Source organism: Amphiura filiformis, chromosome 4, assembly GCF_039555335.1.
Source record: "Amphiura filiformis chromosome 4, Afil_fr2py, whole genome shotgun sequence".
NCBI classification, from domain to species: Eukaryota; Metazoa; Echinodermata; class Ophiuroidea; order Amphilepidida; family Amphiuridae; genus Amphiura; species Amphiura filiformis.
Genome location: NC_092631.1, coordinates 79,999,998 through 80,017,752, shown reverse-complemented (window position 1 = coordinate 80,017,752; position 17,755 = coordinate 79,999,998). Strand labels below are relative to the sequence as shown.

The 17,755-nt window shown below is 33.8% G+C and overlaps 1 protein-coding gene across 1 annotated transcript in view; it reads left to right on the top strand.

Annotated features, from left to right (window-relative positions):
- The window catches only part of LOC140151484 (gamma-aminobutyric acid type B receptor subunit 2-like), a 108,221-nt gene that overhangs the window by 43,943 nt on the left and 46,523 nt on the right, over positions 1-17,755 (top strand). Inside the window, exon 2 of the mRNA XM_072173835.1 lies at positions 6,186-6,326. Coding sequence (XP_072029936.1) covers positions 6,186-6,326 — 141 coding nt within the window. The remainder of the gene's footprint in view (positions 1-6,185; positions 6,327-17,755) is intronic.

The following is a 17,755-nucleotide window of genomic DNA, read 5'->3' as shown; positions in this document are numbered from 1 at the left end:
CATCTCTCTTAGTTCCTATGTGCGGGTAAAAATGTTTGAAAATGCGCCAAATTTACTGGTATCAATCTTTGTCAATAGAGAGCTTTTGGAAGCAAATTGGTGTTAACAAGATGCTGCACACGACCGTGTCAATCAAATTTTTATAACATGAGCAGGTTTACATTTATGACGGGTTTTGTAAGTGAGGAGTTTCATTTTGTGTTGTGTTTAGGAAAATACTGTAACTAATGAGTGTCAATTCATATATTTCTCAGTATAATTAATCTATTGTTCAGTCGCATGTCCTAGAGCACAAAACGAAATTACTCTTGTTTTCTGGAAATTAACATAGAAGCTAGCAAACACTAATAGTTTGTCTTTTTCAAGTGACACATGCTTGTGGCCGATGGAAGCTGTCGGATTCTATTCACTGATACTGTATAACATAATGTCACTCTATTACTCTAGTGTACTTTTTAAAACTGATTGTGTAGTAGGATATATATTTGCATTACATATTCCAATTTCAAAGAGAGTATGCATCGTAAACAGAAGAGGCGCAAAATATCACAGAGAAACTACAAAACATAGATCCAAGAGGATACCACGGTGTCGCACTAGCATGTTATCAAAGTAACAACAGAGTATAATGTGATACAAAATCCACTGCGGAATAACACCACAGGAATAACCAAAGTTGAAAGCATTAGAATTTGCCATGTGCGTTATTCTCAATTTGATGTTGCGTTAGATTTACCCTGTCTGTACATTGTTACATATGCTTTTAGTGCATTTAGCGGAATAATCCAAATATTAATATCAGGGACTAGTGTGCACTCAAGAGAATCGATGTGACTAGTCACTCATGAAAAGAATCTAAATATCTTGGTTTTGAAGCATAGTTTATTGTCAAAAACATAGCAAAAAGTTGAAATAAAAAAGTCAAAAAGTTGAAGACAGTCGGTTGTAAGTAAAACACATTTTGAATTTGTTACACGTTGGTTCAGCTTTGCAAAGAATGTAAGTTTTCAATAGCCAGCATATACACAACTCCTTGAGTTTACATTGACAACCAGAGATGCTGGATTACCAGAAGACTTCACTGATGATCTAAGTCTAAGAATTAGTTTTCAGGTTCGAAGTGTTTAGTTTTGTTTCTCAGTAAGGTTTTACTTAAGTAGACAGGTTACCACAGGATAACTCTACACGCTAACAACATTTAAACATTTGTAACATTCTTAAAATCTGTAAAATGCTTTTGTTCGAGTGCTTATCTTTTTCACATGTTCAGAATAGTGATATTCAAATCCAACCCTCTGCAGTTAGCCATTTTGCATTGCACTAAAATAATTATCACTTGCTGGCCTGGCTGCTTCCATCTGCAAGACAAAATATGATGAAGTAACCTTTTTAACAAAAGCGCCATCATACGTCATTGGCATGAATATATTTGTTATCAAACATCGACGGTACTCTCTAAATGTAAAAGAGTGAAATTGTTACTCCCTATCAAGAGTGAACTGATTTTCACTCTTATGGAGTAAAATTGGCTCCTATTCGAGTGACAAGAGAATAATATAATTCACTCTAAAAAGATTGATTATTTTTCACTCAATTAAGAGTGAATTACCACTTGTTTGGAGTGAGAGTAATAATTTCATTTCCACTCTTTTGAGAGTGGGTTTCAGTCTTTTTAAGAGTGAGAAAGCACTCTTTTGAGAGTGTAATATTTTCACTTAATGTAAAAGAGTGATTTTCACTCTTTTACATTAAGAGAGTATTTAAAGTTCTTTCTTTTCTTTCTTTCTTTCTTTCTTTCTTTCTTTCTTTCTTTCTTTTCTTTCTTTGTGTCTTTGTGTCTTTTTTGTTTTTTTTCTTTCTTTTTTTGTTTCATTGTTTCTTTCTTTCTTTCTTTCTTCATTTCTTTCCTTCTTTCTTTTTCTTCCATTTTCATAAAATGTGCCCATATTTTGTCTTTGCACAATAATAGACATCCATTGTATTCTAATATTAAAATCAAATCCGATGTTGTATTTTCTATTGTGTTTACTTTTAACATTTTGCGAAATACAAGGTAAAATCCAATATTGTCGACCTGTAAAGTGAAAGGACGACTGCAAATAAACGAGTTGGGCTACTTTTGACAATTTCGCACATACCAAGCGTAAAATTGACATTCATGACTAGTAATTGCATTTTTGCTTTTCAGCAAAAAATAAAAGGGTCATGGCGTAAATGTGATATGCAGTAGAATCCGTAATATCTTTTCTAACAGAAACACTTTACTTGGTTCCTTTCATAATTCAGGTTCAAACGCTATGCCTGATTTTGCTTAATCGTTCGAGATGGGCTACCTTTTTTTTCAATGTGTGCACTTAGCCAGTTTGATCGTCAAAGAATTTAGAACAAAAGCAAAGGTTCTTCATGTTTTTCTTTCACTTAGTTAACATTTGTAATTAAATAATATGATATTTATTTAAACGTCATAAGAGCACCGACCAGATGGTTCATGATTCAATTCGGCCACTTTTGCTACACAAAGATACGAAAGTGGCCCAAGTTGTTTTAGGAATACTTTACGCAATTGTTCATATCTACGCTTGTGGACCACCGATTTTAACATTTATGTAGTAGTAGCTTATGATTTATCCTGACGACCAAGTAAAACTCACAACAGCAATAAGTAGTGATTGACTCTGCCTTTGATAAAGATCCTGCTAGGATCGAAAGCTCAGGCCCCTAAAACTTTGAAATTTTACAATCATTAGGTGAAATGTTTGATAATATATTCATTCTCATTTTGTTTGTTGCAACCTTTATGCTATCTCTAAAGGTGACATTGTATAGGAATATAATATCCTGGAGCGATACAAATTATGAGCACGATTTACACAAATATCAACGAGTAAACATCGGTATGCAATCACAGCAAACAATACAAACGAGACAATATTCGTGACAAATATATCAAAATCAAACCAACACCAATGTTACCAGAGGCACACTCCAGTCTGCTTCTTTTCAATTCTTATTTTGCATCTAAACAACAAAGATTCTTGCACTATTCAAATATATACCAATTCGACGTGAACGTGGATGTACATATCAGTTTTCTCAGTGCGCCTGAGGGAAAACTGATGATCCAGCTTTATCTTTTTGGAATGGTTGTCAAGTTGGGCGCAAATATTTGTGATTGGTTCTGGATAGAATGTTCCAATCGAACCCACCTTATGCTTAGGTCTTCCATAGAGCTATACATAACATAATGTCCATGGTTCGGCATTGTATTTCATATTTTAAACTAATACATAAAATGTCAATAGCCTCGGAAGCTAATTTTTACGTAATAGCAATCAGAAATTTGATACGTCAAATTATTGATCGAACCACTTATTAGAATCCAATCACAACAGTACATTCGCAGCGATTACATCAAACACTAGTGTTTTTTATTTTTTCATTTTAGTCTCATATGGAAGTAGTATTTTTTAAATCAATACGCGGTTTTTCTATGAATAATATTATTTAATCAAAAAATTTAAATTACATTTCAAAAAATCGAATGTCTTGATCATTTCTATGACATAATGTCATTCACTACTTTTGGTGCCAAGTAGGTAACAGCGGGGAAGGTTTACATAATAGGTGGGCATTTATACATCAAAGAAAATAAAAATAAATGAGTAGTGTTATTCTTGTGGGACGGTTTGTTTTCTACTTCTAAAAATAAGTCGGAAATAAAAATGGTCTCTTTATGATGAAAGGAAACAAAATAAATTTATTTTTAGGACGTTCAAAATTATTTTTATTTTAAACAGTGACATTGCGTTGAACATTATTACAAACAGGTTTTTAAATAAATGCATTTCAAATAATCCCCTTCAAATTTAGTACGGCATTAACCTAATGCTGTACCGAATATCGTTCACATTAGTCCGACGCGAAAGCACAACGAACGAATGTACACATTATTTTGGATGTGTGAAGTAAATATTGCCTTCAGCCACTTTATTTTACTTAGTTTAACTTTGTAAAAATAAAAATACACAATTGCAATTTCGCTTTTTTAGAAAACAATAAAAGAGATCGTCACAAAAATATTACACGCAATGGTATCAGTAGTAATCTTTACTTGCTTTCTTTACTAGTTCGAGCTCAAACGCTATGCTCAATTAACTAACTAACAGAAAACGAGTTGGGCCACTTTTGACAGTTTCGCACATATCAAGCTTGTATCGCGTAAAATTGACTTTCATGATTAGCAATTGCAATAAACGTCTATAGAAATCCCTGCTTTTAAAGGATGCTTTTAGTTTATTCAATGACTTGTGCAGTATGCAATAAATATATTACACAAATGGATAATCGTGATCTATAGTTGCGGCACCTTTTAATAATATTGACTAAAAGAAACTATGTATCAATCCCATTGATTTATCGAAGAAAATAACATTTAAGGTAGGTTCGAGAGAAAGTGTTGGCGCCAAAATAATAGTTTAATACATTTTCTTCATTTAATATAAACATGATAAAGCACATCAGATATATCGAATTGCATTCTGAATACGAAGAATCTCCTTCTGATACCAAATACTTTTGATTTTTTGAAATGCGCGATATAATACAAATTATATGTTGTTTTTTTATTTTTGATATTTATCAGTCCTTGAAGTAAACTTTATAAATCTAATTAATATGTACTTAAAGTGTATGTATTTGTAAAGTGTATATAGTGAAGATATACATTTTGTCCCAAAAAAAAAACTTTGGTGTTTTGGGGAAAAATTATATATGATGGACGGCTTTTTATCCCAGCTACATACAGCTAAGTACATATTATTATGCAATTTACCTCGAGAAATGTGCATTTTATTTATAAATCAATTTTTAATCATTTGTCATAAAATGTGTATTATATCGCGAATATCAAAAAATCAAAATTGTTTGATATCAGAAGGACATTCCTTGTATTCAAGGTCCCACAAAAATACGTGAAAATATCGCTCTCCGAACCCTTAATACTTAATCATTTTTAAGTTGTTTTTAAGAAACAATAGAAGTGTAGATCTTGAAGGTCAGATCCATAGCAAATCAGCTCAAGACTTTGTCTGAAACAATAACATAATCAATACACGCAATCTTGAATTACAAGATATCATACCCTTAACTAAGTAACCTAGTTTTCAGAAATATTCCCATGCACTTGTAATACTGGTGTATTTTTTTGCCACACGCTTTACTAAGGAGATTCCTACCACTGAAGTTTGAACGACGAGCCTTGCCTATGGTGAGATGGTAGGTGAATATTTTTTTAATGAGTGCACGAAAAGAGTAGTACAAGTCATCTGAGCGCTCCGTACCTTGACTGTGTTTAGTACACCGGGGAAAATAAGGTTAATTGCAAGTTAACGGCCCTTAAACCAATATTTGTATGTCCTGACGCCCATTTACAGCATTTGAAAATAAAATATTTATTACTTGGTTATGTATATATTTGGTAAATATTCGATTGATGCATTATATCCAACATCATGGAAGCTCCTGTCTGTGTTCATTTTCTCCTTTATGAGATTTGACAGTGGTATAATAGTTACCTTGGAGGAGTTCCGTTTTGATCATCTCTTATTGGATTGAAATTAAACTTTTAACAATGAATGATTAAGAATGTCTAGATCAAAATAGTCTAGCAAAATAGATGCCCTATCTCGCTTGGAGTAATCAATCAGCACTATGGGTACTACTTTCTGTCGAAATACAATGCAATAATGCACTTCATTAGTTTTTTAGGTTTTCCCAATACAATGAACTAAATTCAGCATTAATAAGTTACCATGGTTACCGGCAAAACAAGATAATGATATATAAGAGCAGACGTTAAGTTACTTCTTATTGGGAGAAAAGTGAAAATCGAATATTACATCATACCGTGGAATGTTATTGGTCAAATATGATAATTTGTCATTATCAACACTTCAAGAACGATTTAATGTTTGGATTGCACAACGTTAAAGAATAAATACGTTCATTAAAATGTTCTGTAGGGCTAACACAAATATAATTTTTGGTAATTTTTTAGCAATTGTCCCACTTGATGAATTGTGGGTTCATTTCTTTTGTGTCCTCAGGTATAATTGCGTTCACTTTCAAGGCGAGCATTTATCGTTATCACTAAAATGTATTGTTCTCCCTTTTCCATTCTCATGCAGTGTAATGGTGGCATTGGTACAGATATGATGTATAGAGAGCTTTACAATGCATCTACTACTAAAGTGGTCATCTTAGGTGCTGGATGCTCCATTGTAACAGAACCAACAGCACAGTCGTCGCATCTCTGGAATCTTATTCAGGTATTGTTATCTAGATGTCTGCATACGGACGAATACAGGTTAACTATAAACCGTTCCTGTATAACCCTTGGTGTGCCCTGAGCTGGTAGCGACCATGGCAAACGGCTTTGCCTTACGAAAGCAATCGATAGCCACATCATCTGGCATGTCAGCGCAATGTAAGGGAACGATTTATAGTTAACTTGGATTCTTCAGTATCGAAAAAAAAAAACAATCCCAAGATACAAATTATAACTAAAATGGTAAGCACGAGTAATGTCTTTAGATAAAGTGTTAAGTTAAATAAGATTGGAATAGCACCCGGTTTCATTACAAGTATCAAGTTGAGTGATATCGGCACTTATGACCCAAATGAGGAGATTGCCAGGTAATCGGGGTTTTAGTCTTAATCAGTGCTATCCTAAAATACATCTGCCATACATTTTCGACGATTCACATCCGGTGAGGATTCATAGTGAGGTAGATTTGCTCATACTTTGACCTATATGTAACAAAATCTAACATACTTGTACACCATGACATTCCCCAATCAGCAGTAACCTAAAAGCTCCTAGTAAGATGTTTCCCATCAATTTCTGACGTTTAGAGTCCCGTTTCTAATCTGAATTCCGAATGGCATTCACATTTTAGCCTACCTGTGACAAAAGTAGTTTTATTTCACTGTGCTGTATTATGTGACACGGTCTGATCCACTCCTATCAATGTTGGCAATTTTGAAAAATTGTGAAATTGTGAGAAAAATGAGGTCATGACTTTAAATACCTAATATGAGGATTTCACTTCAACACTGCGTTTGGGAGTTAGTCATTATTCTAATGTTCTTCCCGAATTTGACGTATTCTATGACATGGCTCACACTGATGTTTGAACATGAATATTAAAGGAGTTGAATGCAGCTACAGACCATAATGCGTGGAATTTTTCCATACATTTTTGGAATTTCAGACTTTGGTCTGTGAATGGTCTCTCTGATTACATTATTCCTATTGAGTTGGATTTATGCTCAGTACAGTAATTTATTGGGAAACACGCAGGGCATTAACTGAGAGAGATGCTTGTGGAGGAACATTAACATTGCAATTCTTCAGGACAAATAATTAATTGTTTTTGGAAATGATTACATACCTGCCCGGAAGAGTAGTGACAAAAGAATAACAGCTTTAAGCTATGTTTCTTAGTAAATTGATTCAAGGAGCGTCCAGGACAAACAATTATGAGCGCATTATGAGAGGTGCAATGGTCGCAGGTATAAGATTGGACCAGGAAATAAAAAATACCACGGAAGCAGCCTTTAAGGATGTGAGGAAATCTGATTAAAGAATCCGCTTTGAAATGTGATTTGAATAGGAAATGCTACTCAGAAAAACCACTATCCACCAGATTGTACAAATGGAAAGTCACTTTTATTATTATTTTCCGTATTTATTAGCTGTTATTAAAATTCCCGCACTTATAATGATAGACAAAGATAAAAAGACTAGTTTGCGTCTGACGTCATCTGTCAATCAAACTCCGAGTCAGAGCAGAAAGGTTTATGACTTTTTTTAAATGATATTTTTAATCTTGGAAATAAGCACTTTAAAATGAAATGCCCACTTGTTTAAATGATAGTACTTGTTAGCACAAATAAGTAGTGATTCTACGATCATCCCCATTTATACAAGTAGTATCAAACAAACGTTCATTGTTGCAATGACTCTGAAAAACTGCACGCATTTCTTTTTGTGATGTGTTTATTTCTAATTCTATTACCCCACGACCCATTATTCAAAATCGCGCACTGTGATTTGTTGAAACGCGTCACGTGACAGACCATTAATTAGCGATAAAGTGTCAAGGGCAACGAACTTTATGTTCTTCTATCATCACAGCGCACAGCAGAGCGCACAGCACACCTGCTTATGGAGGGGAGAATGGAATGTCAGGGGTGTGTTATTGTATGTGCATACCTGCTTATAGGGGAGAATGGAATGTTAGGTTGTGTTATTGGAATGTGCATACGCTTTGGCTACGCGTATGCGCTCCACCTTGAGGTAAACAACTTGAAATATTTGGACAAAAAAATTGATATTTTCTCTTTAAATCACACTATTTTGTGGTAATAGAATAGAAATAAAGGGTGCAGCATTATCCTTTACACGCAAATAATGTGTCCTCGGCAGTAAAACGTTTAAATAATGGGTTCGGCTGCGCCTCACCCATTATTTACGTTTTACTGCCTCGGACACATTATTTTCGTGTAAAGGATCATGCATTACCCTTTATTTCTTAAATAATAGAGAGGGCAACATTTTGGGATAAAGGCGACAGCCATGTTAGAATCAATCGATAGAGTCTTCTCGTTCTGTAAACCCGGCTGTAAATTCTGCCAAGTGTCGTGAACTGAGATATTTTGATTTAAGTTGATAATGTATTTTTTGTGACTTTGTTCCAATTTTCATCCAAAAATATCAACTTCAAGAGAAATTTGACTCCAACCTTAATTTTGGCTGTATTCAAGAGGTCATAGGTCAAAAATCTTTGATTTCAGGAAGTTGTCATGTTTGATTTTTTATTACACATTCACCACATAATACATTGGCATTACTTCAAAATTGCACAAAATGACCAACATAATGCATTCCCCCACCAATATTACATCAAGATATAAAGGCGAACATTTATATTGAATACACATGTGACGTGTATTCTCCACAGCAAATAATTATGAAGTTCATACTCAATTAACTTTTAAAGTTATAGTTGTTAAATATTGACATTCTTGCCGTAAAAATGCACACAAAAATGCCTTTATCAACCCAGATATTAGAAGATTAGAGTGTGTAGGTACATTTTAACTCCATAGGAAGCTTTGTCCAAAAAAGGAAAATAGAGCATATACCGATGTGGTCTCTAAAACTGACATGGAAATGAAGGTGTTTGCTCCGTATAGCGGCCCTTTTATTCCAGTAAAGCAATCACTTTAAAACATATCGGAGATTCACCTGAAAAAACCCAGGTGATTTTCAAGTACGTGTTTTGTGATTGCATATGCAATAACAAGAATTAGATTATATTAGATTATTTTACTCCAGGGTATAAAACAGAATCCTTTCAAAACCTCTTTTCTTTTCGTTTTTGACAAATAAATTTTCACAAAACGAAACAAGGTTTTGAGAGACCCATAACTTTTTAGGCCAGATTCTGTTTTTCTGGGTAAAAGTCACCCCAGTTAGTACTTTTCAGCATAATATCATTTTTCAAAGTCAAAATATGAGTGTCCCAAAACGCTACTAATTCAACGACCTGACTCGAGAAAGCAAAAAGTGGGGGTCTGGGCCAAAGTTTGACAAGCCATATCTCCCAATCCGCTTGGAGTTGAGCATTCATTTTTTTCCATGTGTTCATTATGCTAGAAATGATTTTCAGCAAAATTTGAGGGGATGACCACTGACCAACCAACCCTTTTTGTTGATGTGGCTGGAATGACTGATGTTTTTAATGCAAAGTCATCAAGACCCCAAGCCACTATTTCTCAGAAATGTTGTCCAAGAACATATTTTCAACATACCTAAAGTTGATGGTGGGGCAACATGTCTGACATTGGTTTTCAGGGGGGTCAAAATGTTAAAAAAAATGTACTATTGGAGTTTTGGGTAACATCTCAGCTAAGATTATTCTAATTGACTCAATATTGGATAAGAGTAATGTCCTACCAAAGGGTTCCGACTGGCAAAAAAATGGACAAAAGAATTATTTTTACTTTTGGAGTTCTGACACACCCCGAAGTTGGTCCTGGATGGACAAAGTTGCATTTGAAAGTAAAGGAGTTACAAGTTGTCTGATGCCAGAATTGAGCTCTACACAATTAAGTACCCCAGGATACATACTTTTCAAAGTATGTCTTTCGCGTTGCGACACATTTTTACGCTGATCCCCCTAAATTTCAAATTGATACCACGGGAAAACAAAATAGCGTATGAAGCTCAAATTTTCAGGATTTTAATTTGTCATCAATATCTACCACCACACAGAAAAAGAAAAAAATTGAAGAGGTGCTGCGGTGCACATCCCAGGAGTTGACATGGAATGGCTCCTATAGTGAAAGACAGAGATAAAAAGACTAGTTCGCGTCTAATATTCTGACAACTAGACTGAAAATGCCGTACTACGCAGGTCGGCAACCAATCACGGCGCGCCTTTGCCCTGACGTCAGACGCGATTTAGTCTTTTTATCTCCGTCTTTCATTATAAAAGATGTACTGCATGTATATATTTTGCTAAACCCACGAGGCCTCGGTCTCAGTACAGTTTATGGATTGCTTGCAGGTAATCACCTGCATTTGACATGTTAAAGTGGCTCAACCAAGTTTATAGTCAATCCATAGCTAAACTACATCACTTGACAGCATTCGCACTCACAATACAGATTATGAAATATCACGTGCCAGGACAGCTGTTTACTAATGTTCGTTCTGCCGAGATGGTATCAGACTTTGGAATACACTTCCCTAGCAGCTCGTTGACAGCGCCTCCCTGGAATTCTTCAGAGGGCAGGTGCAGTCTTACTAGTCTGCTTCCAGCTTTTATCACAGCTTAGTTGCTGATGTTGTAGTATCACAGGTCACCACCTGTGATACTACAAAGAAGCGATTTACGTGAAACGGGAGGAGCCTTCACTTAACAGGGGAGACGGCTTACGTCACAACTTGGCCGGGGCCTACAGTTCCGCGATCAGGAAGATACCTCTCAGGTTGAACTCAAAGGTGGTGACCTGTGATACTACAACATCTGTTTCACAGGTCAATGAACTTTTACCGCCAGATGATCAGTAGGGCTGATGATGCGTTCAGGATTGGACGTGAAATGTTCCCCCACTCAAAAAAATAGTAAGTCCAGTTGACTAGATTATAGTTCAATATTAATATGGTAAAAGTGTGCTTTTAACACTATCGTGTGTTAAAAACATTAACATCTTCATATTTTACTTGTATATTTTACTTACTATACAAAACTGAGCCATTAAAGTGTTAAAGTGTTTATTAAGTGTTGCTCTGCTGTTTTTGCCGTGTGTAGATTCGAACAATGAATACACGAGATGTATCCTTGCAATATTAAACGTTTTAAATACAAGAATCATATAAAACTATGAAAACTAACAAAAACAAATGAATGCCACATTTATATCGCTGAATTACAAAAAACAAATGGTCGCGCTTATAGTTGTGGACATGACGGTTTTCAATTATGCAGCTAAATACTCTACTGTAGCTGTTGTTAACCCTATAATCTAAAGTGTGTGTTGCTTGAAAAGTCTGTTTTGGGCTTGCTTTTAGTTTCTAATGTACTCGTCTGACGCTAAACTTTCTTAGGGACTCAGCTGATCCAAGTAGACAAATAAAGAGTCTAACTTTTACAGTCTATTATTCACGACCAAAGATAGAATTCTAGACAGTGTGGGGACATATTTATAAGACACGTATTGGCGTTATTGTGAAATATTTACGACAAGCGATACAAAAGACGCACATCATACAGAAGACAGCTGTAACATTTTTGTACATTGAGCACCTGCGCTGCACTTATATAACGATATGTTTCATCCAGACATATCCTCGGCTTCATTTATAATCAATTATTAACAAAACGATCCAGGCAAAGTATTAGCCGTATCACATGCATTGGCGTTGATAGTTACTTCCTGGCAAACTCGGCTAATCGGTAGCTCTGTCGTAATTACCGAGGCCAGGTGACGATGTGATTTGCTCTTGTAACTTGCCAATTGTTCTGATAACTTGCTGATATATTAGGTGTGTGGTTGATTTTGTTTATATCAGAAAATCAATCATATTCGACGTCGAATAAAATGGCCACCAAAACATAGTTTCGTCAACTAACATTATAATTATTTTCACCCTGATGTGGCAGTGACGTCAACCCGTTGAGGCAGTTGTTTCCCGTGAGCATCTATCTTTAAGCATGTGCGTGCGTACGACAGCGCTTTGACCGTCCGATAGCTACTTGAAGCTGCGCACAATGAAATGCGCACTAATGTCACTGCGACATCAGAGTGAAAAAATGGAATAGGCCTAATTACAAGAAATCAATTGATAACATATTGAATAACGAATACCTGTGGTATCGGATATTGGACTTCCAATACAAAACTATAGGTGTAGCTTTACATTATGTTTGTTTGCAAGATTAATTGAAACGGGTCCTCTTCAGAGGATTTCATCTGTGGGGATTATTAGATTTATTATGATCTGCTTTGAAAGGCTTGCCACACGAACTCATCCAATGTGTCATGTGGAATGTCACCCTGTCTAAACGATTACTGAGGTGTACTCCCAATATGGACAGCATGTCATTGTGTGTCTGTTTGTTTACATTCAGCTACCAATAATCTGATATACCTGGTTTATTTCATGTTTTAATGTATATATATTTATTCAAAATGTCATTGCAGTTGCAACACTGAATAGTGACAATATTACATATCAAAATAGATTTATACAGAATATATTGTGATGCATTCAAAAAGTAATGTTATTTTAAATTTGAAATGAATAGTATTAAGCATTGAAACTGGTAGGGTATCATGTTTGGAAGATAAAGATACTTGCAACCATGCTGTCCGCTCACTTGTTATTTCTCGAATTGATTATTGTAACTCTTTATTATATGGAACAACTGTAACAAAAGATACAAAACAGAGCTGCCAGTTTTCAAGGCAAACCGTATGGAACACACCACTCCTCTGCTGAAAGAGCTTCACTGGCTTCCAGTAAATGAGCGTATTACCTACAAACTACTCACATTCGCTTATAAAAGTAGACATGAAACAACACCACTGTACATACAAAATCTTCTAAAATCTCACACATCTTCTGATGGTATGTGTCTGCTTGAATGTAATAGAACTCACACAACATATGGGGATAATGCCTTCTGCAATTCTGTGCCAGCTCTCTGGAACCAATTACCTGTAAAACTTCGTCTTCACCTAGTCTGGCCACTTTTAAATCTAATCTGAAACCCATTTATTTCCAAACTAAGTTTTTTTATTTTTAATTAAGTTGTACATTTTATTGTAGCCTAAGATGTAGTGTAAGTTGTACTTTTAAGATCATTGTAAAGCGCTTTGTTCATACTTATGCTACTTAGGCGCTATATAAATTCCGTTTATTGTATTGTATTGTATTGTATTGTATTGTATTGTATTGTATTGTATTGTATTTTATTATATTGTATTGTATTTGGACCATAATATAGCATTGAAAGAGTACATTGAACAATTGGGCAATTGTATTAAAAACATCGCAGAATTAAAAGGCAACAAAACAGTCTATACTTCTTTCGTCCTTTATGAAGTGCAATGTCATGTGTAATATGCGCGGTGTTGTTATATAGTTGTTTTTGTTGTAAGATTGATGCGCATATGACGTAAGTTTTATACTTTGATATTAGTTTTGTGTGCTTTATGCATTCCATGGTTTTGTATTTCACTTTGTATGTTGCATATCTTGGTTTCATCTTGTTATTTGCTCTCGAGTTACTTGTGCAATGTGCATGTGCAATATGCTTTGTGTATTTATTTTGCTGTTTTTATAATATGATGCATTTGTAATATTATTTATACTTTATATACGTTATATCTTCTTCATACAAAATTTTCGAGATACCATGCATTTTTCATAGACTTTACTTTGTTTATTGCATTTGTGTTTTGTTTCTCGTCTTTGCTCTCGTCGTGAGCCTTGTGCAGATTTCAAGTGCAATATGTTTGGTGTTACTATAAGTAAGTTTGTCACAATGTTCAATGTGTTGTTTATATTTTGTGTTTTATCACAATGGCATCGATTTTGACTTTTCCCTCAATATATTGCATTTGTCGGTCTTGTTCTCCAATGCTTCATGCATTTCCCTCTTACGATATGTTTTGTTTCAGGTCTTTTATTTGATTTTTTTATTTATTTGTGTATCTTTTTGCTAATTCTGGTATTTTTATATATTTGCCTTCTAAAATATGGTTTTTAAGTCTTTTAATCCTAAAACTCTTGTACATTTATATCTTAGTTTTATTGCTTTGTGATCGCTTGATGTATTGCGCTATATACAAATAAAGTATTATTAATAATAATAATAATAATAATAATAATAATAATAATAATAATAATAATAATAATAATAATAATAATAATAATAGCGACAAGTCTGTGGCACTCTTACGAATAACTTACGAATTGCATAATGTCTCTGACTTAAGATGAGTTTTTAACAACTTTTTAAACACAGTTACATTTTTAGCAGTTCTAATGTATATTAGGCAGTTCATTCCATAGACGCGGAGCTGCAATTGCAAATGATCTGTCACCCCATGTGCGGTTGGATTTTGTTTCGTGAAGAAGTTGCATGTTGTCAGATCGAAGAGTACGAGTGGGAACATAATTTGAACGGAGCAATATCATTATTACATTTATATACAATCAACATAAGTTTAAAAACAATTGTTTGGGTGACAGGAAGCCAATGCAGTAATGCTAGTAATGTCACTATACGGCAATATAATACAAATATTTCGAAGTAGGGTCTGAATTAGCGGACAGCTTTTATTATTTGATATTGAATCAAATTTTATCTACTCAATTTATATGGTCAGTGTAATTATATTAAGAACCTGAAGGGACTCATTTAATAGACCTAGTAATAGTCGAAGTGAAAATTGTTGATTTAATCATGTATTGAAATTCCACTGAAACATTGTTGTATTTTTGAGAAAGATTAATTTGAAGTAAAATAACTGTTCTGAAAGGCCATTAAAGATTTGCTAAGAATTTTTAGTAAAATTCAAGGCTCAATTCAATTACATTATTGTCATCAAACTTTTCCAAAGATAATGGCTTAAAGTAAATGGTAAATGGAATCTTTTCAAAATAATAATGAAAAATAATATCTGGAGTTTCTCAGTTTTTTAAACTTTCAGTTTCTTTGTTAAATATTTAGAAGTAAACTTACACAAATACACCTCAAAACGTGTCATAAACGCTTTTTGGATTTGATCGAAACGTTCTAATAACATTTGAATCTCGGGTTATATCAAGGTCATGAAAACATTTTTTTTAAAGTTTTATATGAAAAACACTACAGCAAAATTTTCAGTTTTCAAAATGTTATGGCAGAATACGTTTTGACAAACATAATATGCAAAATATTTTGTCAACAGTGTATAACATTATGTTAGAATGTTTTGCATCAAGTTTTCAAAAATGTTTTCTGAATGTTAAAAGGCATTTCGTGATCCACAGCCTCATCCCCCCACTTTTCTCAAAAAAATTTGAGATTTTTATACCACTGGATACCTCTGGGTACATAATGTTTATGTTTATGTACCAAAAATCTCTTGCAGATTAATTCGTTTAGCAAAAATATCGGCAAATTTGAATTTCGTTCTGGTATACCAGAACGAAATTACAACAGTGTCATATGGAGCAGTGTAATACACTAAATCATGCATAACTCGCAAACACAAAATCGGAATCAACCGAAATTTTTGGAATAAGCTTTTTTCGTAGATATCTATTGAAAAATGTTATAAAAAGAGGATGCTAGGATCACGAAATCCTCCTTTAATAAAACTTTTTATACCCTTTATATAACTGGACATTTAACGGTAGTCTGCATGTAATGAATAATCCAAAAACACGTAACTAAAAGTGTGAACAAAAATAACCATCCCTACTTCCTGAAAAACAGGCTTAAAATGGAAATAAGAAAATGAAATCTTTGGTACTATCTTTAAATTACATGAAACGAATCAATAACGCTGGAATATAAAATAACGATTTGAATATAATTCTAGCAAACAAACGAATGGAAATTAAATCAAATTATCAACAAACATTATCAACAAAAATTAAAGACACAATAAATCTTTGTAGTTTTCTTTTATTCAAAATATAAATATATTAAATATGACCCTATCATCCCTATGCCAAGAATGTTGACATTGATTTATTACAATCATATTGTAGTACACTAAAAACTTTTATTTGTGATTGGGACAGATAATAAAATAAAGAAAATAAGAAAACATCAATACAATCATGGCAATTACTAACGAATGCAATTAATCAATCTAAAGAAATATATAAATACAATTATGGTAATATTAATGCATCAAATAAAAATGTTTTAAAAAGGTTAACATCGGTCAACATGTACGAATAATAGATTGATTCTGATTTTGCTTCCCATCGATACAAATTATATGCGAAACTGATTTAAAAAATCTAACAAGTATACTGATATGTACCACTTCAGTGTAATGGCCTTGAGATACAAGAAAGAAGAAGAAGAAGAAGAAGAAAAAGAAGAAGGAGAAGGAGAAGAAGAAGAAGAAGAAGAAGAAGAAGAAGAAGAAGAAGAAGAAGAAGAAGAAGAAGAAGAAGAAGAAGAAGAAAGAGAGAGAAGAAGAAGAAGAAGAAGAGAAGGAGGAGAAGAAGAAGAAGAAGAAGAAGAAGAAGAAGAAGAAGAAGAAGAAGAAGAAGAAGAAGAAGAAGAAGAAGAAGAAGAAGAAGAAGAAGAAGAAGAAGAAGAAGAAGTAGAAGAAAAAGAAGAAGAAGAAGAAGAAGAAGAAGAAGAAGAAGAAGAAGAAGAAGAAGAAGAAGAAGAAGAAGAAGAAGAAGAAGAAAAAGAAGAAGAAGAAGAAGAAGAAGAAGAAGAAGAAGATGAAGAAGAAAATAAAATAATAAATAATACATTTTTCTATATTAAACCTCATATACCTCCTATTCAGTGATATCAAAGTAAGTACAAACGTTTACAACGTAATGTCTCTATGACGGACACATGGATCAACGATAAGCTGAAGGCATTTGGGTGTATTTAAGCGTTTTAATATGCTGGATGAAAAACCTCCAGGGAATCAGTACAACCCACACCACTTCATTTGACCCACAATTACCTTTAAACTCAATTCTGGAAATGTCATTCCGTTTTCATCTATTATTTATCTGTATTTTAGATGAATTGATTGGTTTCGTATTCAGAGTCTATGGTTTCGTGTGCAAGTGAACAATAATGTCAAGGTCTCTATACATTCGCCTGATGAGAAAAAAGATATAAACGAATTTGTTTATTCCTGGAATCAAAATATTAATGGGATTGGAAACTGTGCTATGCTCTTGTGATGGTCTTGAGTAATCTTTTTATCTGGTGGCCTGTTTCCCAAAATACATTAGTTTTATTAGTTTTATGAGTAACTGTGTTTTCATATTGAGGTAACTAATGGAAACTAGCATTAGATGCATTGATTATTTACTACCTTGGATTAGCTATACAAAAAGATTATATTGTGATAAATCCTTTTTTTATTAGATAACGAAATTAATATGTGCTGACATGAATGATTAGAATTTATCCTAGCATGTATTTGCGGAGCCGTGTAA